This window comes from Mus musculus, chromosome 1 (genome assembly GCF_000001635.26).
Source record: "Mus musculus strain C57BL/6J chromosome 1, GRCm38.p6 C57BL/6J".
In the NCBI taxonomy this organism is placed as follows: domain Eukaryota; kingdom Metazoa; phylum Chordata; class Mammalia; order Rodentia; family Muridae; genus Mus; species Mus musculus.
In genome coordinates, this window is record NC_000067.6 from 150416063 (window position 1) to 150438790 (window position 22728).

The following is a 22728-nucleotide window of genomic DNA, read 5'->3' on the forward strand; positions in this document are numbered from 1 at the left end:
TACCAGTTATGAAATGCTGCAAGATAATGTAGAAGGATATCGTCGAGAAATAACATCTCTACAAGAGAGAAATCAGAAACTCACTGCAACTACTCAGAAGCAGGAACAGATCATCAACACAATGACGCAAGACTTGAGAGGAGCCAATGAAAAGCTAGCAGTTGCAGAAGTGAGACCAACACCCCCTGGCTGACATTTGATATGGCTACTTATTTCTTAAATTTTATTGGTTAAAATAGCATAGTAAAGTGTTGTTTAGACTATGATACATGTTTTTTAAATAGCTTACATATATCTAGGAAAAATTTCAAATAAAATTTTAGTTGACCATTTATAAAAAGAGAAAGAATGCTCCCAACTGAATATCAAATTAGATTATGATAAAGTTAACGCCCATCACTTTTGGCTTTTACCTAAAAGCTAGGTACTGTATGTCATCTCTTTTATAAAAGTTAGGTACTGTATGTCATCTCTTTTATGAGAAATAGGTTCTAAAGCTAGTAAGTAGCTTGCCTCTGTTGACAGTTACGAGAAACAGATTAGTTAGGACTTGAAGACACTGGGTTTTTTGTTTGCTACATTGCATTTTATCTTGCTATACTTCATGATGGGAAATAGGAGCTTTTTTCAAACTGTTTTAAGTGTTGATAATTAGTATGACTCAGAACTAAATCTGAATACTTTGAAGATACTGCATTTTAACTCACTCTTGCATTTCTCCTGAGACATAAGAGTGCAGTCTTTAACGAAGAAAAAAAAAATTGACAACATTGGTTATTGCTTTAAAAGAAGTCCTTAGAAACTTTTGGCTTATAAGACTTAACATAATTCATAGTGTATTGATTTTGACTATGGTATAGTTACACACTAATATTTGTTGTGGTGTTTTGGATTTTGTTCTGGGTTTTTCTTTTTTTTCATGTGTGTGTGTGTGTAGCTGTGTCTACACATAAGTCCCAGTGCTTGAGGAGTTCAAAGGTACCAGGACCTTGTCCTGGAGTTACAGGCACTTATGAGCTGCCTACTGTGGGCGTTGAGACATCTGGAAGAACACCAAATGCTTTTAACCACTGAGCTCTTTCTCCAGCTTCCATTATATTGTTTTTAAAGAACAGTTTGCTAGAGCTAAATTAACATAAGTATGTGTTAAGTCCAATCATTTTAGTTCATTAAACAAGGAATTATATTTACTTGATCAAGAGTTGTAGTCTACATCATATTAAGAAATACATAGTAAAGAAAACGTTATTTTAATTTTGTGTATTACTTTTGACACAGTATTTCCCAACACTTTTTCTTTCACTTACATTCATTTTAAGGTAAGAGCAGAAAATTTAAAGAAGGAAAAAGAAATGCTTAAATTGTCTGAAGTCCGTCTTTCTCAGCAAAGAGAGTCTTTGTTAGCTGAACAGAGGGGGCAGAACTTGTTGCTGACTAATCTACAGACAATCCAGGTAAACAGATAAGAAGTGCATGGAGTGATATTTGATATTATCTTTTGTATCTTCTTAATTTTCCTAACTAAAAATTTTATGTTACTTTTTCATCCATTATAGTTATATTTAAATTGGTGGTGTGTAAAAGAAAATACTTTAAAGGAAACTCAGAAAGAGAATTGATTGAAACAAAGTAATTAATATGTGAGAGTCTTAGAATTATAACTACTCTAATGTTTTTGCCCCCATTCCATACCACTAAATATTTAATATGAAATAAATTTTTTAATATGAAAAGTGGCCAAAATACTTTGCATATGTCCAACAACAATCTTCTCAATTCTAACCTCATCATGGATTATAATCTCATAATTTTATATAGCTTCTAATATTCTTCGTCTTGCTTAATTTCTTTATTGTTAAGCATCCTTCACTTCTTCTTACATTAGGGCATACTAGAGCGATCTGAGACTGAAACCAAACAAAGGCTGAATAGCCAGATAGAAAAACTGGAGCATGAGATCTCTCACTTGAAGAAGAAATTGGAAAACGAGGTGGAACAAAGACATACGCTTACGAGGAATCTAGACGTGAGTATTAGCATCTGGGTCTATGTAATTTATAGTTACTGTTCTGTACAGAATCTTAAATATGCCTGGTCATTCTTAATATTTTTATTCTTTGACAGCTCTGTACATTTACATAATACATGTAATCATATCTGTTCACCACCTCCTTCCAACTTCCACTATTGCACCCGCTTTGCCTGCCTCCCAACTTTCTGTTCTCATTTTCTTTTATTAATTACCCCTGAGTCCAATTAGTGATCCCATAAGCCAATTACAGCAGCCTACCTGCAGCCACATCCCCAAAGGAGAGCAATTCTCCCTCTAGCAGCTAGCAGCTGCCAGTAGCTTCTTCCTCATCTACACCTAATTTAACTGGCTTGATCTTGGGCAGGTATTGTCTAGATAGGTAATCTCAGCTCCTTGAAGGTGATGTGTGCAATAGCCATGTTGTGACTAGAGTCTGCATTTCACAGCTCCCCTCCCAGCCACCTGCTCTTCTGTTCTTTCTGCCTCCATTTCCAAGAAATCCCCAGAGCCTCGGATGGTAGGGAGTTGATATAGGTGACCTGTTCATGGCTGAACACTCTGGTGTTCATTAACCACTGCACACTGCAAGAAAGAAGCTTCCCTGGCCAAAGTCAAGAGCAGCATAAAGCAGTGTATAAAGCGGATTATTTCGAGTGCAGTTCGATAGCATGACCATTGAGCTAAACAACAACAGGAAGTTTCCAGCTGGGGGTCTACAAACTTCCTAGTCCTGGGCTTTTGACTGGGTTTACAGTACTAGGTATGAAATTCTTACTGTAGAGCAGGCCTTGGAAACCAGAAAGCAGTTTGTTGCCCCATAGCCATCATGCCATTGTTGCACTGGTGGGCACTTCTTGCCGAAATCAGTATTACACCACAGAGGGTCTAGCACTGGGTAAGCAATGTCTTTTCTCTCCCAGCAGCCTACATAGCACCATGTGGTATAGTGTAAGCTATTCTTCAAGGAAAGTCTTCTGTTCATTTCAAGGTTGACCTCTCCATTCTGCAGCCAAAGTGCTAACCATCAGTAGGATCCTAACTATCTACTTTAGTAGGGCAACAAATAGCAGGAGTCCCAGGAGTTGCTGACCATGAATTTAGATACTGGATGTTTTGTATTGTTTAGAATTTTCCCTAGTTAACGTCTGGAAGGTAGTAAAGTTAAAAATAGTTTGAGTGTTGCTTTTAATGAAGTATTAAGCAGGCCCAGAATGGTGCTTGGTTTAACTCTACTTATTCCTCAGCACTGATGCAAGACCTTTGTAAAGTCCTGGCTGTGTGGTGCAGGGAATATTTGGTGTTTTTGGCTGCTCTTAACTTTCAGTATTAGGCAGTCTTCATGTTGAGCCTTTTGGTGATATGTGATAATTTCACAAACATGCTTATCACAAATGTGCCGGACATTGAAGAGAGGTATACACACACACACACACACACACACACACACACAAGCATGAACTAGAGATACTTTGGTCTTCAGGAACTTTCTAGGTCTGTGTTCTCAATTCAGGGAATCTGTTAAGATCTCTTCATTTTCTTATGACATACTCCAGTGTCTTATTTCAGTAAGCTAGGCTGTACTTCTCTTTCTTACACTAGAAACCATGATTGTAACATGTCCTTTGTCATGTTAAGAATTTCTAGCTTAGCAAGTGTTCTAAGATCCTTAGGATATCACTTTAAATATCTAGTTACATAAGAACCTAGTGATCTTTATAGTGTTAATGCATTTGTTTCTTACAGGTTCAACTATTAGATACCAAGAGACAGCTAGATACAGAAATAAATCTCCATCTTAACACAAAAGAACTGTTAAAAAATGCTCAGAAGGACATTGCTACACTGAAACAGCACCTTAATAATATGGAAGCCCAGCTCGCTTCACAGTCCACACAGAGAACCGGTAAAGGTAAAGAGAGTAGCTTGGTGTAGCATTAAGTAAAACAGACAAGTCTTACAGTTTATACTCTGTCGTGAAACTAAATCCCCTCTTCCTGCATGCTATGAAGGCTGGGAAAAACATTTTACTTTCCAAATAGGAAAGTTCAGTTGGGAAACATAATAAGTTTGGAAGACTTGAGAATTCAAATAATTGTCTGACATCAGACTTGGCTGTTCTGAGTTTTCTGATCTTTGAAGCTATCTATGGGTATGGAGTGGTATATTTTCTGTCGATCAAACCCAGAGCATCACATATGTAAGACAAGTTCACCACAACAATAAAACCATTTATTGATTCTTGAAATTAGTTTATTGATTGAAATGAGAACTTGTCTTAGAGTTGTTGCTGTGAAGACACACCATGGCCAAGGCAGCTTTTAGAAAGGAATTTAATTAGAGGAATACTTTATCGTCATGGCAGAGAGCATGGTGGCATATAGACAGACATGGTGTTAGAACAGTAGCTGAGAGCTGCTTTCTCTGGCTAGAAAGAGGGGCCCTGGGCCTAGTATTGGCTTTTGAAACCTCAAAGCCTACGCCCAGTGGCACACCTACTCCAACAAGATCACACTCTCTAACCCTTCCAGACAGTCTACCAACTGGAAACCAAGCATACAAATGTTGGACCCTGTGGGTGATCAGTCTCATTTAAACCACCATGGAGGTTTTTACTAATCTATGATAAAGTCCAGCCTAGAACTTATATGTAGACCATGCTAATCCTGAATCAGTGCTCTGTCTACCACTGACCCCCAAGTGCTGGAATTAAAGGCATGTGCCACTATGCCTGGCTTAGTTTTTATTCTGATATTCAACTCATTTATTTTGATTAGTATTCTTGGATTAAATACTTCATTTGATTAGGGTGTCTTATACAGATGAAGAAATTCAACTTTTTAAACATTTAAAACTTTTGTTCCATATTATCTTTCTATATAGTTTTACTAATAATAGAAACAAGGTTATGTATGTATAATATTTATATATTAAATACAGGTGTCTGATATATGTTTAATAGATGTTTTACTAAAATCTCTTATTGATATGATATTTATGATAAAGTATCCCTTTCAACTTTCAGTTTGCTCATTTTCCATTTACTTTAGCTAAAACAAAAATTGAGATAAATTGCAGCTTGGATTTGGTTCAATATTCTTTCAAATAGTCTTAATTTTCGTGATGAGATTTTAAACACTTAAATTTTCGGAAGCAGTGAGACAGCAGACTTTTAAATTTTCCTTCCTTTCTCCTCTTCCTTTCTTCTTTCTTCTTTCTCTTCTTTCTTTTTTCCTTCTTTCCTTTCTCAGACACTAGCTTCCATGGCTCTGGCCAGCCTAGAACTTATATGTAGACCATGCCAAACCTGAGTCAGCGATCTGTCTACCACTGCTCCCCAAGCACTGGAATTAAAGGCATGTGCCACCATGCCTGACTTAGTTTTTATTCTGATATTCAACATGGATTATAAATTAAAATACACTTTGTAGATAATTTTAGCTTTAATCCTGATTTCATGTACTTTTGATAGAAGTCATTTTTATTATTTCTTAAAACATTAATTGAAAGTATATATTTTACTAGAGCGTTTTATTTCTTCCAGGTCAGCCTGGTGACAGAGATGACGTTGATGATCTTAAAAGTCAGCTAAGGCAGGCTGAAGAACAGGTCAATGACTTGAAGGAGAGACTCAAGACAAGTACCAGTAATGTGGAGCAGTATCGAGCCATGGTGACCAGCTTAGAAGATTCCCTGAACAAGGAGAAACAGGTACATAGAAGCCACACTGTCCTTAATTAAGAACTTGCTTGTTTATAAAGCAGTGTGTTATGGGTTAGGCTGACATCGTTTCTTTTACTTTTGGAAAGTTTTTGGGTCTAATAAGTCAAAACAAAAGTCACACGATTTAGAAAGCTCAGGCATTGGGGAGAATGAATATGAGTTATCTGCTGCTCGTGCATGACTCCGCGTCACGGTTGACAAGTGGGTACCTTTGAATAGAGAGCCATGCAGGTCATCAAAATAGTGGAAAGCTGTCAAGCCTCAATCGAGAGAGTATTCAGATAAGCATGTCAGGTTATTTTTGTGTGCTTATATGGAACCATTGATTCTTAATGTGTCATAGTTAGAAAATTTTCTTCAAAGGGTAGTGTAGTGGATTAAGGATATATTGTAGAGAGTACCACCACTTTTTAAAAATGCTGTTGTGACTGGCATCAATCCATATCTTTTACTGATAGACTAAGTAGATTTGGGCAAATGGATATGAGGCTGGAAGGGAAAATAAAGAGATTCAGATTTCAATATGGAAAAACCCAGGTTGAAAGAGAAGTTACGCTTCTAGATTTATGTGGTATATCTGCTTGGCTAATCATCTTAGGGATTCTTCTCCTAGTATAAGACAAATAGTAACTTTAGTTTGGTTCCAGTTCAGTTTAAATTGGGAAAAGTATTGCATATCATGTTATTACTCTTGTTTCTGGCTGCTTATGAAGGTGACTGAGGAGGTTCATAAGAACATTGAAGTTCGCTTGAAAGAATCAGCAGAGTTTCAGACACAGTTGGAGAAGAAATTGATGGAAGTAGAGAAGGAAAAGCAAGAACTTCAGGATGATAAGAGGAAAGCCATCGAGAGCATGGAACAGCAAGTGAGTTCACTGGGATTCACAGGAGCTTGCTTTCTTAGCAACCTGAGTTCACTTTATTAGTTCATAAGTTATACTTTGGTTTGTCTCATCAGAAATTGCTTGAATGCATACCTATGAATTTTAATTTTATATTTTCACTCAATTCTGTGCATCTGTATAAATTTCCTTTTGAAAAATTTAGATCACTTAACAAAATTGATTATTTAGTGCTGCTTTTTAGAAAGAAGCTCTGCCTTGGATTTTGCAGATAGTAGCCAGAGTTAAAAACTGTAGATTATATCAGATTATATAGCTGTATTCAGTTTACTTAAGTGGATTGTTTAATGTCTTAAGTATTTTCCCAGATTGTAATTAACTGTGGCTTACTCTTGTTTAGTTAAGTGAATTGAAGAAAACACTGTCTACTGTTCAGAATGAAGTACAAGAAGCTCTTCAGAGAGCAAGCACAGCTTTAAGTAATGAACAGCAAGCCAGGCGTGACTGTCAGGAACAAGTAAGTGTTCTTCTCATAGTTTCTGAGCAGTGTGTTTTAAGCCTCAGGTTGGATTCCAGCTTCCAGACATGTGAAAGCCCAGTGCTGTGGGAGGCGGAAGGTTGTAGGGTTGCTGGCTACCAGAAGGGTGCAGTGAGAGACCCTGTCTGAAAATAATAGACAGAGAGCTCTAGAGCAGGACACCCAAAGTCCTTTAGCCTTCACACATGTGCGTATATAACAGAAATATTGTGTGTGTGTGTGTGTGTGTGTGTGTCTAAGTATTAATTTGTGGATCTTAATCTTTATCGATGGGGGAATTGTTAATTGCAGGCTAAAATCGCTGTGGAAGCCCAGAATAAGTATGAGAGAGAATTGATGCTACATGCTGCTGATGTCGAAGCTCTGCAAGCTGCCAAGGAACAGGTTTCAAAAATGACATCAATCCGTCAGCATTTGGAAGAAACAACTCAGAAAGCAGAATCCCAGTTGTTGGAATGTAAAGCATCTTGGGAAGAGAGAGAGAGAGTGTTGAAGGTAATGTTGTAGGTCGCAGTAGAATGTTCTGAAGAAAGGAAAGGGTTTCTTATGTTTGTTTTTCCTGTACATTTGGGAAAACATTATGATGGACCCTTGGCTTGTAGGATGAAGTTTCCAAAAGTGTGTCTCGCTGTGAAGATCTAGAGAAACAAAACCGACTACTTCATGATCAAATCGAAAAATTAAGTGACAAGGTGGTCACCTCTATGAAGGATGCTGTGCAAGCGCCATTAAATGTATCTCTCAATGAAGAAGGGAAATCTCAAGAACAAATTCTAGAAATTCTTAGGTAAGTCAGCTACATTCTTACAGTGGCCCAGTAATGAGGAAGGCACGGACGTAGTGCTGTACAGCTCACTCCGCCTCAGTTGGCCAAGGAACCTAGTGCTCACTATTGATACTGAGATGAAATCCATGCTTGTAAGGTTGAATCTCATAGGAAGAACTTGAGCTGCTTTTTCTGAGAAACTAAAGATAAAGACCAGCTCTGCGTGGTGAGAAGGGCACATCTGTAATCCTAGAAGGCCAAGGTGGGAACTGGCCATTACAGGACAGCCTGGGCTACATAACAAGATCCCATTTCACGAAAGGAAAGGGAAACTAGATGTCTCAAATTATTTTAAAGATATTTTTTTCCTCACTAACCCCAGCTGCTTCTCCCTCTCGAGTGTTAGGATTATGGATGTGTGTCATTGGACACAGCCTAAAGATAATCTATCTTTAATTGTTTACTCACGTATTATTACTGAGTGTTTGTGTGCGTGCATGTCATGCACAAGTACTGTTATTTCCTTAGCCATTTTGTAGGCCCAGAATAATATGTTTCTGATGCTACTATCTAAGCCCAAAAGTAATCTGTCGTTGAAATATGAAAGTGAATACTAAAGTGATGCATTTTGTTGTCTTAATTCTCCAAGTTTTAAAACACTAAACTTAGAGTTTTCTAAAATTTTAACATGCCTTCTTGTAGATTTATTCGACGAGAAAAAGAAATTGCTGAAACTAGGTTTGAGGTGGCTCAGGTTGAGAGTTTGCGGTATCGACAAAGAGTTGAACTTCTAGAACGGGAGTTGCAAGAACTGCAGGATAGCCTGAATGTGGAAAGGGAAAAGGTGCAGGTATGTCCATACACCAAGCTTAAAGAAGGAAAGCTCATGTGTTTCTACCACGATACACTAATTTGAGCACTCATCCTAAAGTTGTAAATTTAGCATCTGTCCAGTATTGCCGAGTTGTGTGGTGATTAGAAGCTCTGTTGTAGAGGTCTGGTTTGGAATTCTGCTTCCATAGGATTAGCTCGATATGCTGAACATTGCTTAGCTTCCCTCCTCTTAGTCTCCTTGTCTGTAGATGAGAGGTAGGATTGAGATTGTGCATGCGAATCATCTGGACTGTAGTATACAGTATATAAAATTCCAGCTTTCTAATCTTTTGCAGCTGCTATATATAAATACCTTGTGATTCATTCTAAAATAAAAGTCTAGAGTCATTCTAGATAGAATAGATTGAAACTAAGAAATTAAACTAAACACACCATGGTAACTCCAAGCACTGGTGGCTCTCAACTCACTGCTGAGTCCATGAGCTCACTTACTGTACCTGTTACTAGAGTAACATAACTAAATGTTCAGAATCCTGAGCAGGTGTGGGAAGGGGAAAAGCCAGGAGTCAAAGTAACAGTACTTTAGAGCTCATACCAAAGTACAAGCAAAAATACCTGTAGTGCTGGCAGCATTTGTAGTCCTTTTTTCTTTAAGTCTCTTACATTTATTTAAACTCATTTGAAATTAACATGTCTCAGGAAAATAACCTGCAAGCTTTCAAAGTTTCAGTTAAAGTTGAAGTTTAAATTCTCTATACTTTTTTATTGGGAAGATTAGAACTGGTAGGAAAAAGACGAGTCTGAGTGCTGGTTGTTGATCTATGTGTTTGTCACTGTTTCAGGTAACTGCAAAAACAATGGCGCAACATGAAGAGCTGATGAAGAAAACTGAAACAATGAACGTTGTTATGGAGACCAACAAGATGCTACGGGAGGAAAAGGAAAGGCTCGAACAGAACCTACAACAAATGCAAGCCAAGGTTTGTGCCTTACCAGCTGAGCGCAGAAGCCCTTACTATTTATAAAGATACAGATTGCCACACCCACTCCAGGAGTGACTTGAGTGACAGGTCTAGAAGCTTGGCCGCAGTCCCGAGGCAAAAAGTTCACAGAAACTTAGTCACCTGGAACCAGGGCATCCTGTATAACGAGTGCTCCAAATCTGTCCTTGCTTTAGTAGAGAACGGATCCGTGTGCTTTCCTTCAGTATTGTTTTATTATAAGTGCCTCTAAGGATTGATTTTTTTTGACATATAGCTAAGTTAGATTAGCCTCCTCCAATGTCCCTATGTCCTAGGCAGTCCTTGAGCCAATCCTGGGCTTGGAATTCAGTAAGAATGTTGCCTATTAAGTGACGTTCAGAATTACCTCTAGTATTGTAAGGGAGACAGTGAAAGAAATTAGGCTTTACAGTTACTTGAATAGAGCTAGAAATCTCAGTCTACATAGTAAATACTTATGAACAATAATTGCCGAGTCACTCCCATACACAGGAATTTACAATGGCCTAGGAGGAAGGAAGGTTGTGGTTTTAGGAGGAACTGGGAGTGTTGTACTATTCATGAAAGGGTTAATCGTAAGAACTCCCCTGGTGCATGTTTTTCACTAGGTCTGGAGGATTAGCGTAAGTAGGTATGTACTAAGGGACCCCTGGTGGTGGGTTTAACAATAGACTAGCATTGCATCAGACCTTTCACCTGGCTCCTGTAAATAGCTGATTTTACACAGGGCTGATCATACCTCTATTGTAAACCTTGCCTGGTTCCTGCCAGTCATTTTGTATGCATTTTTTGTTTTGTGTCAGATAATTTCAATGTACCTCGTCTGACCTTAATGTATCACTTAACTTCTTTGTTTTCTGTAATATATAAAAGTCTCATGCTCACTTTGACAAATTACATTCAGATACAACACCCTTTTGTGTCTGTATTTGTTTGTCATTTTTCACTGAATCCCTGACTACCTTTACAGGACTGATTTTCCCACGGAGCAAGGGGCCCAACTGAGGCCAGTCCGCGGCACAGATTAATTTACCATTTGTTATAAACATACTTGGGACTCTTTTCAGGTGAGGAAACTGGAGTTAGACATTTTACCCTTACAAGAAGCCAATGCTGAGCTGAGTGAGAAAAGCGGTATGCTCCAGGCAGAAAAGAAGCTACTGGAAGAGGATGTTAAGCGTTGGAAAGCACGGAACCAGGTGAGTACAGTTAGCCATTTACTGACACAGAAATGAGCTTCAGCAGTGTAAGAATTAGAGATGGAAAATAGTTGTGAAACTAGTGAAAATTGCATTCACCATTAGAAGACTAATAGTTATAAGTCTATTGGGGATGAGACCATATAGCATAGTGCATTTAGTGAGAAGTCTACCTTGAAAATACTAGTTACGTAGCGTGTGACCTCCATGCGAGTTTTCTAACTTTGCTAGACTAGTTTTCTTCATTTGCAGGGCGTGGTGGCGCACGCCTTTAGTCCCAGCACTCGGGAGGCAGAGGCAGGAGGATTTCTGAGTTCGAGGCCAGCCTGGTCTACAAAGTGAATTCCAGTATAGCCAGGGCTATATAGAGAAACCCTGTCTCAAAAAAAAAAAAAAATCAAACAAACAAACAAAAAGAATATGGCTCTTAAAGCAGTGGTTTTTTTGGGGGAGGGGGAACTTTTGGGATAGCATTGTAAATGTAAATGAAGAAAATACCTAATTTAAAAAAAAATGTTTTTGGTGACAGAAATTAAACTCAGTTTCTCAGATACCGAGAAATTCTGTAGAATGGTAACCATTTAAGGATAAAGAAATATTTCAGAATTTCAGAGCACTTTTATTCTTCATTTTGCTCTTTGTAGACACACAATGAGGAAAGTCCAGTGAGATGGCTAATTGCAGTCTGGCCTGAAGACCTAAACTTAAGTCTCCAGAGCCAACATAAAGACAGTGAGAACTGACTTTTACAAGTTGACTTCCACATGTGTTTAATGGCATGTGCGCGTGCACAAACAAATATACACACTCACTCACATAAACATACACACACATTACATGCACAATAACATACTAAATGTTAAAAGAAAAAAAGAAACTTAAGTCAAATTCGTTCAAGTTCATTCACAGCTCTGAAAAATGATAAACAGTTAATAAAATTTGATGTTTTTTTGCCCGTCTATCTTGGCTAGATTTTGCTCTCCTAATTAAAACTTCAAACATGCTGTTTTGATACTTACTACTCTGTAGGCAAGACAGTTAAAGTGAATAAGCTAGATTTTTAATCACTTTACTATAGCACTTTGTGTTTAGATAACCTGACAGTATGCACTTCTATTTTTCTAGCAACTAATAAATCAACAGAAAGATCCAGACACAGAAGAATATCGAAAGTTGCTTTCTGAAAAGGAAATTCACACTAAGAGAATCCAACAGCTAAATGAAGAAGTTGGAAGGCTTAAGGCTGAAATTGCAAGGTATTAGGGATGAACGTTTTAAATTATATGTAGTGCACGATTTTCCCCATGAGATGAGGTCTCTCTGTAGCCCAGAGTACCCTAGGTCTAGTCCATGTGTAACCCAGGGTGGCCTTGAACTCAGTGTTTCCCTCCCAAGTGCTGAATGACAATATGTTCTCTGTGATCCTGCTTTGTAGGAAGGTAAAAGCCCTTCGCTGCGGCTCTTTGCCTTTGTTTCTTTTCAGTAAGACAACAAAACATTGAATTCTTTGTGTCCATATATCAAGGTTTTTTCTTGAGTATTTAAAAGCTACATGTTGTACCTCTAAAGCTAATTTCTTTTCTAACAATTGATAGTCAATAACGTACGTACAATTTATGTTTTTGTTTTTCTGTTCATAGCCTCTTTATGAAAATCTATAAAGCTTTTTGTTGTTGTTTTTTTTAATTGTGCTAATCCTGTCTCTTATTGAAAACTATAGCTTACAAATCTCTGTTACATGTTTTTTTCTTTATTCCAAACAGTATTTTGGCATGCTCAGTATGAGAGATACTATTTCTTTAAAAAAAGTAAAAACAAAGAGAGGAAGAAAGAAAAAGAAAAAAAGAAAATTCAAAAAGCTTGAGTTTATACTTGTACAAAGTTGGAATTAGCTGCTGCTCTTTTTAGGTTGTCTTGCTATGAAAGTTCAGTTCATGACATGTACAGTAGGACAAACTATATAGAATACTAACAGTTGTGCATAAAGAATAATATGTGAGGAAACTGTATATAGGCTTTAAGCCCCAGCTGACAAAGTTCCTCTGCCGCTTATGGGAAACCTGGAGACTCTGACCTACAGAGAACCCTTGGTCGCAGGTCTAGTGAGACTGCGTGCCGCCACTTGAGGGCTTCACTTAGCACTTCAGTGTTTCTTCAGAACTGGATTAGACCTGTGCAATAAGGTCTAATAAAAGACCAAAATCATAAAGTACATGTCTTTCAGGTGGAGGGAATTTTAATTAGAAAGCTATTATTAATTAAAGCAGTACTTAAGCTGAAAATTTGCCAAACATTGTGTATTTGGTTCTTTTAAGAAACCTCTCCTCTTTTTTTTCAAAGATCAAATGCATCCTTGACTAACAACCAGAATTTAATCCAGAGTCTGCGGGAAGACTTAAGTAAAGCACGGACTGAAAAGGAAGGCATTCAGAAAGATTTAGATGCCAAAATAATTGATATACAGGAAAAGGTCAAAACAATCACTCAAGTCAAGAAAATTGGACGCAGGTACAAGACTCAGTTTGAAGAACTGAAAGCGCAACAAAACAAGGTATTTTGAGGAAATGTAATCCCCAGCCCTAATTTTGACTGTTAATGGTTTTTAGTCTTAACTCATAGAAGTACAGTGATATGTTTATTTGGTTTTGGTTTTAAGTTACTATTAACCTTTTTCCTTTTTTTTTTTTTTCTTTTTCTTTTCTTTTTTTTTTTTTCTTTTGGCGATAGAGTAGGGAAGGCTGGCCTGAAACTTAGCCTGCTGTTGCCTCTCAGATGCTGGGATTAAAGGTGTACACTATCATGCCTGGCCTTTTTATATTTCTAATACTGTTTCTTTGCAAAGCTGATTTCAGAACTGTATAGTTACACTTTCTCGTGACCCAGTATCATTGTGTTTAGGGGATACAGGCCCATCGCTGCGGAGGGAGAAGGAAGGCGTGACTTTGAGGGTCTGTGGCAGGAACATGGGAACATGCTCCTGCATTTTCCCTCTCCAGAACAGGCTGTATCCCCCCCTCTCAGTTATTAATTCTTTCTGAGAAACCCTCAGAGATTCACCCTAGGTGGGCACATCAGTGCCTCACTCAAGTGTTTGTTACCTTAATCCAGTTGACAGTCCAGAAATAACCATCACATTGGCTCATTGTTAATTAAAGTTAAGGATATGCGATTTTACAACTAATAGGTTTTATATCATTTTAGATAAGTTGTGCATGATAACTATCAATGCTTTTAATCCTTTTTCTTTTTGTTAGCACTTTAGTGTGTTTTTCTTGGCATAGAACTTTCCCAAGTGTGTCATTTGCATATGCTATCATGTCACTATTTTCCGACTGAATCATCATTAGGGAGTTGTTCTATGTCAGAGTGCATTTACAAAGTGCCACCTCTAATGTCTACTTGTATGGATAACCATAACTCATTCCCTGATTCTGAACACTGAAATTGTTTTATAGAAATTCATTTTTGAGTGCTCTTATAAGTAATTTTGAACATTTAGGATTGTCTCTAAGTTGCAGCAGTAGAATTACTAAATAAAAACATGTTATTACTACACACCATCTTAGGCCATGGAGACTTCCACTCAGTCTTCAGGAGACCATCAGGAACAGCACATCTCTGTCCAGGAAATGCAGGAGCTCAAAGATACCCTCAGCCAATCCGAAACAAAGACAAAGTCACTTGAGGGTCAAGTAGAGAATCTGCAGAAGGTAGGATTTTGAGGGCTATGGAAGGTTCCTAGTTCTCTCTGTAAGCCTCAGGTAATAGGTTTAAACATTGACACTCCATTACCATTTAAAGCTTGTAAAAGTGTTCCAATAGTTTATAAAACACAAACTTTGAGGAACAACAATATGAACTAACCAGTGCCCCCAGAGCTCTTGACTCTAGCTGCATATGTAGCAGAAGATGGCCTAGTCGGCCATCATTGGGAAGAGAGGCCCCTTGGTCTTGCAAACTTTATATGCCTCAGTACAGGGGAACACCAGGGCCAAGAAGTGGGAGTGGAGGGGTAGGGAAGCAGGGCAGGGGGAGGGCATAGGGGACTTTTGGGATAGCATTTGAAATGTAAATGAAGAAAATACCTAATTAAAAATAAATAAATTTTAAAAAAACCCACAAACTGAACTGATTTGAGTTATGTGATACTTTTTTTTCCTTAAAAAGACATTATCTGAAAAAGAGACAGAAGCAAGAAGTCTCCAGGAGCAGACGGTGCAGCTTCAGTCTGAACTGTCACGCCTTCGTCAGGACCTCCAGGATAAAACCACAGAGGAGCAGCTCCGACAGCAAATGAATGAAAAGACTTGGAAGACACTTGCACTAGCCAAATCAAAAATTACACATCTATCTGGTAATTTCGTGTATCCTATACACACACACACAACATGTGTGCCTGGTACCCACACAGACAAAAAGAGAGTGTTACCTATTCTGGAAGTTGAGTCATGGATAGTTGCAAGCCACTAGATAGGTGTTGGGAATCAAACTTGACTCCTAGAAGAACAGCTAATACTCTTTAAACCATCCATCTCTCTAGCCTTGGAAAATACAATTTTCAAATGATGTGTTTGCTGTACTTACAAAGAGCACTGGTAATTAGCTTGGGGTACTGTTCCCCTTGTGACCATATGGAACAGTTCTACTTGTGACGTTCTTTAAGTCCAGATTGCTGCCTACCTGCTTTGTAAACAACACAGAATGTTTTCTTACCAGCCTAAGGATGTTTCTCTACTTTTAGTGGAGTACTCCCATGGACTTCCTGGAGAGTGAGTGGTCTATCACATGCGTAAGGTTCCCAGTTAAACAGCAGGTCACTCTGCTTTTCCTGTCTGATTATTCTTTATGATATCTAAGGTTATCTTACAGCAACTTCAAAAAAATACTGTTTTGATTTTTTTTTTTTTTTTTTTTTTTTTTGGACAGGCAGGGGTGGTGGGGGGGGGATGGTTTGAGTCCAATTGTTTCTCTGTATTAACAGCCTTGGCTATCCTAGAAATTACTTTGTAGACCAGGCTGGTCTCCAGCTCACAAGAGATGTGCCTGCCTCCTGAGTACTAGGACTAAAGGTGTGCACCACTACACCTGGCATCACTGGTCTACTTTTTTATTATATACTATATAAATTGTGTGATGTGAATATTTTATAATTCCTAGTAACGAATAATATTCATATATGAACAAGCTCCTGGTAAAGTTAATTTACATTAACTTAAATTTTTTAGGATAATTTACCTATTTTTATGCTGGAGTAAGTAATAAACATAGATCTGTCTAGAGATTTGCTTACTGAGATATAGATAGTGAGTGTACCAGAACTAATATATAGCATAGGGCAGGATGTAATGCTAACTGTACATGCCATTTAATTGCATAATGTTTCTGATGTCTGGTTATATTTATATGCTTATTTTAGGTGTGAAAGATCAGCTGACTAAAGAAATTGAAGAACTTAAACAAAGGAACGGAGCTCTAGATCAGCAGAAAGATGAGCTTGATGTCCGAATGACTGCTCTTAAGTCCCAGTATGAAGGTCGGATTAGTCGCTTAGAGAGAGAGCTCAGAGAGCATCAAGAGCGACACCTTGAGCAGAGGGATGAGCCTCAAGAACCCACTAATAAGGTGACTGCCGCTTGCGCTTCCATGACAAACCACTTGTGACTTGTGTATATTTTATTTGGAAGTGCCTGGTTTTTAGGAGTCTGTTAGAATTTGGACTAAAATTTCAAATATACAGACAGTTGATAATAAATAGCCTAACATCTTTGTTCAGTGGACGTTTGGGTGTAATAAACACAGAAGTTAATCCTTCTCTTCTTTATAGGCTCCAGAACAGCAAAGACAAATCACACTGAAAACCACTCCAGCTTCTGGTGAAAGAGGAATGTGAGTTCTAGTTCTTTTATAGTCTGCCTTTAAAGTTCCAAAAGAATCAGGTGATGTAGTTTTCAAATCTTGTTATCAGTATGCTTTCATTCCTATGTCTAAAGCTGTAGTGACCAGAAACACCTTGTGGCTTAGTTTATAATTGGTTTATAAATAAGATAAGCTCCTACTCACGCCTTATCATGTTCATAACAGCTCTAAAAGTCTAGGCTGGGGTTGGAGAGATGATGGCTCACCACTGGCTGCACTTCCAGAGGACTTGGGCTTCATTCCCAGCACCTATGTATCTCACAACCATCCATAACTCCCAGTTCCAGAGGATCCAACACTGTCCAGTCTCACTGGGCACCAGGCACACACATGATGCCTAGACATTCATGCAGACAAACATCCATATACATAAATCATAAAATATTTTACAAATTTAAGTTCTGGGTTGAAAGTAACTCAACATTTAGGTGCTTTTTCTATATTGCCAGATTATACCACTCTGGAACATGCCCTACAGTTTTTAGTACTGAAATTCAAATCCTTTATTAATAAGTTTTAGGATTTCATGCCTAGAAAGTCAAAGGCTATATTCATTGTCTTTAAAACTACCTATTTTAAACCTACCAAGTATATCCAAAATAGAGTTCAGAAAAAATAGTAAGATTTGAACTGGGTTAAGGTAATACCTGCTGAATAAGATATCACTTTAAATAGGGCATGCCTTCCTTTTTATAGGGTGCATAGATTTTACAAGGGCTCATCAATTTAATTCTCACTGGGTTATTTTGGATTTTTCTTTCATTAAGTGCCAGCACATCAGACCCACCAACAGCCAATATCAAGCCAACTCCTGTTGTTTCTACTCCAAGTAAAGTGACAGCTGCAGCTATGGCTGGGAATAAGTCGACACCCAGGGCAAGTATCCGCCCAATGGTTACACCTGCAACGGTCACAAATCCGACCACTACCCCAACAGCAACCGTAATGCCTACTACACAGGTGGAGTCACAGGAAGGTGAGTGAAAGAACACATCTGATTGGCTGACTGCTTGTATGCATTTCTTTTGAGAGGATAAGAGCTGTAAGGGTAAGTGTAGCATATAAAGTCTAAGTCAGATCATGCATGACAAAAGTAGTGAATATTTTGAAGTATATGATTCCTAGAACACTTGTGCTTGGGGTTTTTTTCTCCCCAATAGTCATCAAACTCAGGTAAGTGGTTTTTGACTAACCTACATTCTCAGCCCTGTTTGTTTATTTTTGGGTCCAGGCTGGTCTTCAACTCAAGATCTTTCTGCCTCATAGGCATGTGCCATGTGGCTGCCCAAGATACATATTGTAAATACAGTAAATTTCTTCCTTCTCTTCTGCTGTTCTTTTCTTAAGCTAACAAAGAGGGAAAATATATTCCCAACATCCATCGCTTTGCTTTCTGGAACCACATGTTCTCTTCTAATGACTAAGATATATGCTATGAAATCCATTTTGGAAAACCATAGTATAAAATTGCTCTTTCAAATCGAATATCATCCTTTCACCGGAGCTCCCTGCACTTCCTGATGCTTTCTCTTACTCTCTTCCCATTGAATTGTAGTAATTCGATCATTGCACTTGATTTCACGTGTACTTTTCAATCTACTATATTAGGAATCAGAGTTTCATTTTCTTCGTTGTTCAATCTCTTTCCTTAACAAGTAGATGTTCAATAAAAGGTTTGCAAGATCTTAAACTGCTTTGATGTGTTAGAATTGAGTAAATGTACAGGTAGTTGTTGGTGTTAAATACCTTTTATCTCATCAGAAAGAGAGGTAGGCAGGTAGGTATCTAGTTCAAGGCCAACCAAAGTTCTATAGAAAGACCATGTCCCCAACAATGTGTCTTAGTCAGGGTTTCTACTCCTGCGGGGTTTATTCAGCTTACACTTCCACATTGCTGTTCATCACCAAAAGAAGTCAGGACTGGAACTCAAGCAGGTCAGGAAGCAGGAGCTGATGCAGAGGCCATGGAGGGATGTTACTTACTGGCTTGCTTACCCTGGCTTGCTCAGCTTGCTTTCTTAAAGAACCCAGAGCTACCAGCCCAGGGATTGTACCACCCACAATGGGCTGAGCCCTCCACCCTTCGTTGAGAAAATGCCTTACAACTAGATCTCATGGAGGCATTTCCTCAAGGGAGGCTCCTTTATTTGTGATAACTTCAGCCTGTATCAAGTTGACACACAAAACCAGCCAGTACACAATGTATAATGTAAACACTCCAAAAATAAATATATATCCTCCATTCAATAAAAGATTAACAGATAGATTACCAAACTAAACTTTTTTTTTTTAGGACAGAGAAACTTTGGTTGGTTGGTTGGTTGGTTGGTTGGTTGGTTTTGTGCGGTTAAGGATCAAACCTTACGCATGTACAAACACTGTACCATTCAGCTCTGAACCCATTTCCTGTTTTCATGGTGTCATTGTGATACCAGTTAAAAACAAAATTTCTCACCATGTTCAGCTTCTTAATGTTAATTACATCTGGTTATAATTTTATTAGACCAATAAATAGTACAACACTTTCAAACATGTACTTACCCACCAAATATTACATACTACTGTATTAGACACATAGGCAGTACAATATATAACTTTTGTGCACATTTTTGTGTATTAAATGGTAAGACATAGAAAAAACAGTTAATAAGATGTATGTCAAAGAATAAGGTAAAATAACTCAGTTTTGGTAGATTAGAAGGCATACTTACTAAATATTGTCATTGTTTTCAGCTATGCAGTCAGAAGGGCCTGTGGAACATGTTCCAGTATTTGGAAACGCAAGTGGATCTGTTCGTTCTACTAGTCCTAATGTTCAGCCCTCCATTTCTCAGCCCATCCTAACTGTACAGCAGCAAACACAAGCTACAGCTTTTGTACAACCCACTCAACAGAGCCACCCGCAGATTGAGCCTACAAATCAAGAATTGTCCCCAAACATAGTTGAGGTAGTACAAAGTTCCCCAGTGGAGCGTCCATCTACTTCCACAGCAGTATTTGGCACTGGTAAGATTTCATTTTAATATTTTCTATTGTTTTATTTTATGTCTATGGATGCTCTGTCTCTGTATATTTGGGTGTCATGTACGAGCCTAGTGTCCACAGAGATCAAAGAAGGGCATCATATCCCCGGAAACTGTAGTGACAGGTATTGGGGACTGACCCTGGGTCCTCTTGAAGAGCATCAGTGCTCTTAACTGGTTGCTTAAGATGGCTAAGCCATCTTCTAGACTAATAAGATTAATTTTTAAAATGAAGCTGCAGTAGACATATATGCTTCACATTTCTTAGGTGCAATACATCTTGACTATTGCCTAAAACAATTTGCTTTCTATCCAGTGTTACTATGAAGAAAGAAAATATTTTTATTTAGTTTTAATCATACTTAACAGTAGATACAAGAACAGTTCAAATGTGCGCTTGATGTAGCTTAAAAATTACATTTATTGTAATTTAAATTATTAGAAAATAATATTCATATTTACTATTAGTTCAATTTCAGTTTTTATCATTAAGTAAAAGCCCTCCTACCCCCAGATATTTTGGGCTGTTTTTAAAGGGGAAAAATAGCCAACATATTATATGTAACTTAATGTGAATCCTGAAAATTAAAGCTGTTCATATTATTTAGCATATACAGTATGATTTTTCTTTATTTTTATAGAAAGTCCTATGTAAACTTTGTAAATAGCAATTTATCAGATGTGTCATACAAAGTTCTAGTTTTAAGACTGGTTGTAATATTATCTTTGTCTAAATGAAGTTACCATGATCTGACTTTTGAGGTTGAAATTGTATGATCTGAAAGTTTCAGCTACCCCAAGTTCCTCCTTGCCAAAGCGCACTCGGGAGGAGGAAGAGGACAGCACCATGGAAGCAGGAGACCAAGTCTCTGAGGACACAGTGGAAATGCCTCTCCCGAAGAAGCTGAAGATGGTCACACCCGTTGGAACCGAGGTCTGTCACACTCCTGTGTATTACCATTGCATCAGCAGCTAAGAGCTAGCTGTCAGTCATACTCAATGTCAAATTAAGTTTTGGGAGATTATCCTAAAAATTCCTGAACTGTAGTTTTCACTTATAGCTAAGGTATTTTGCCATTATCACTTGGTTTATAGTCTTTGCATATCTTTTCATGAATTCCTTCCCATTTAATAAAAGCAGAAGCAAATTAAATTCTGCTTTTGTAAGGAAGTCTAGTCATTGGCATTCTGCACATTGACATTACTTGCCATGTGATTTTAAGATTAAGGCTAGCCAAAATTACGTTCCTTTTCAACCATAGACTGTGATGAGTTAGGTTGTATAACAGTAATAATACTAAATGTTATACGTGTGTATTCATTAATGTTCGTTGAAGAAGTATTTGAGTATGTTTATATAAACATTTGTGGCACAGCTTCATAGAATTGTCGACTTAACGTTTTAGAGAAACACTGATGACGATTCGTGTAGTTCACTGACTCAGTAAGAAATAACCTATTATGATTTAGGAAGAAGTTATGGCAGAAGAAAGTACTGATGGAGAGGCAGAAACTCAAGCCTATAATCAGGACTCTCAAGATTCCATTGGAGAAGTGAGTAAACATATACAACTATTAAAAATCAATTGTTTTGACCTATTGAAACACTACTTGCTTTTTTTTTTTTTTTTTTTTTTTTTGGTTTTTTGAGACAGGGTTTCTCTGTGTAGCTCTGGCTGTCCTGGAACTCATTTTGTAGACCAGGCTGGCCTCGGAACTCAGAAATCCGCCTGCCTCTGCCTCCTGAGTGCTGGGATTAAAGGCGTGCGCCACCACGCCCGGCTCACTACTTGCATTTTTAAATTTGTTTTGTTTTGCTTTTTGAGGCAAGTTTTTACCATGTAGCCTAGGCTAGCCTTAAATTCAGACAGCCCTGCTTTTTTTAAGTGTTGGAATTACAGGCATATACTATCATGTCTGACACTGTGTGCTTTAAAACAGGTTCTTAAATTTGTTTCTCTGATTTTATTGTTTGTTATTGTATATTGTTTTGTATTGATTGTTGTCGTTCATAAATTTCTTAACTCATAGATGCTACTTAATAATTTGAAAAAAAATAGATTTACTGAATACTTAAGCCAAATGATTCATTTTTAAATCAGTGTCAGAAATTTTTGTTAATAGTTTATTTTAATAGCAAGCAAAATGTAGAAAGTAATTATGCAAAAAATTATTTTAGTATCTAGCATATGCTGAATATTGAGTATCCCTTATCCAGTACCAACAGCATTTCATGCAGACTTTGGCGTATTTGTCTAGAGCCAGCAAAAAGCACTGTTTGGGCTTGCTGTCACTTGTTAATGTCGGTTTAGGCTGATGTTCTGAGGAGTTAAAGCTTGAGCACTTTGGGTGCCATGGCTCACCTATGGAGCTGTCCTCCCAGCCTCCCAGTTCTTGATATGCTTGTTTTTAGAGGATGCTCTGAGAATGAACCTGATCTTTAGAGTGCAGAGCTTTGGTTTATGCCAGTCTTTGCCACATGTAGACGGAAAGGCTTAACCATCTGTAAATTACTTTTTATTTTTAATTCTTGTATATTTTTAATTAAAACATAATTATATCACTCTTCCTTTCTTCAGCCACTCCAGCTTCTTCCATGTACCCCCTTCCCTATCAAAGTGGTAACTTTTTCCCTGTTATTATTATTACATGTTCTATGTATGTATGCATAAGTGCATACATGTACATATACATAAATAAAACCTACTGGGTCCCATTTTCACATTTTATATGTACATAACTTGAAGGTTTTGTGTATATTGGACAATCAGGTATGGGCTCATCCCTGGAATAGACTAACTCTACCTCTCAGCTGTCATCACTTGCCTGTAGGTGTGGCCCTGTGAGATATCCTTTTA

At 37.8% G+C, this 22728-nt stretch overlaps 1 protein-coding gene across 2 annotated transcripts in view; it reads left to right on the top strand.

Annotated features, from left to right (window-relative positions):
• The window catches only part of Tpr (translocated promoter region, nuclear basket protein), a 57134-nt gene that overhangs the window by 23261 nt on the left and 11145 nt on the right, over positions 1–22728 (top strand). The window contains exons 19-40 of one of the 2 annotated variants that reach the window (XM_006529065.3): positions 7–169; positions 1320–1454; positions 1886–2026; positions 3776–3935; positions 5574–5740; positions 6466–6618; positions 6995–7111; positions 7424–7627; positions 7735–7919; positions 8601–8748; positions 9575–9712; positions 10801–10932; positions 12058–12188; positions 13273–13483; positions 14499–14642; positions 15100–15286; positions 16349–16554; positions 16757–16818; positions 17616–17824; positions 19581–19853; positions 20656–20804; positions 21341–21424. In XM_006529065.3, coding sequence (XP_006529128.1) covers positions 7–169; positions 1320–1454; positions 1886–2026; positions 3776–3935; positions 5574–5740; positions 6466–6618; positions 6995–7111; positions 7424–7627; positions 7735–7919; positions 8601–8748; positions 9575–9712; positions 10801–10932; positions 12058–12188; positions 13273–13483; positions 14499–14642; positions 15100–15286; positions 16349–16554; positions 16757–16818; positions 17616–17824; positions 19581–19853; positions 20656–20804; positions 21341–21424 — 3499 coding nt within the window. Of the gene's footprint in view, positions 1–6; positions 170–1319; positions 1455–1885; positions 2027–3775; positions 3942–5573; positions 5741–6465; positions 6619–6994; positions 7112–7423; positions 7628–7734; positions 7920–8600; positions 8749–9574; positions 9713–10800; positions 10933–12057; positions 12189–13272; positions 13484–14498; positions 14643–15099; positions 15287–16348; positions 16555–16756; positions 16819–17615; positions 17825–19580; positions 19854–20655; positions 20805–21340; positions 21425–22728 lie in introns of both variants that reach the window. The other variant, NM_133780.3, reaches the window with a different exon arrangement.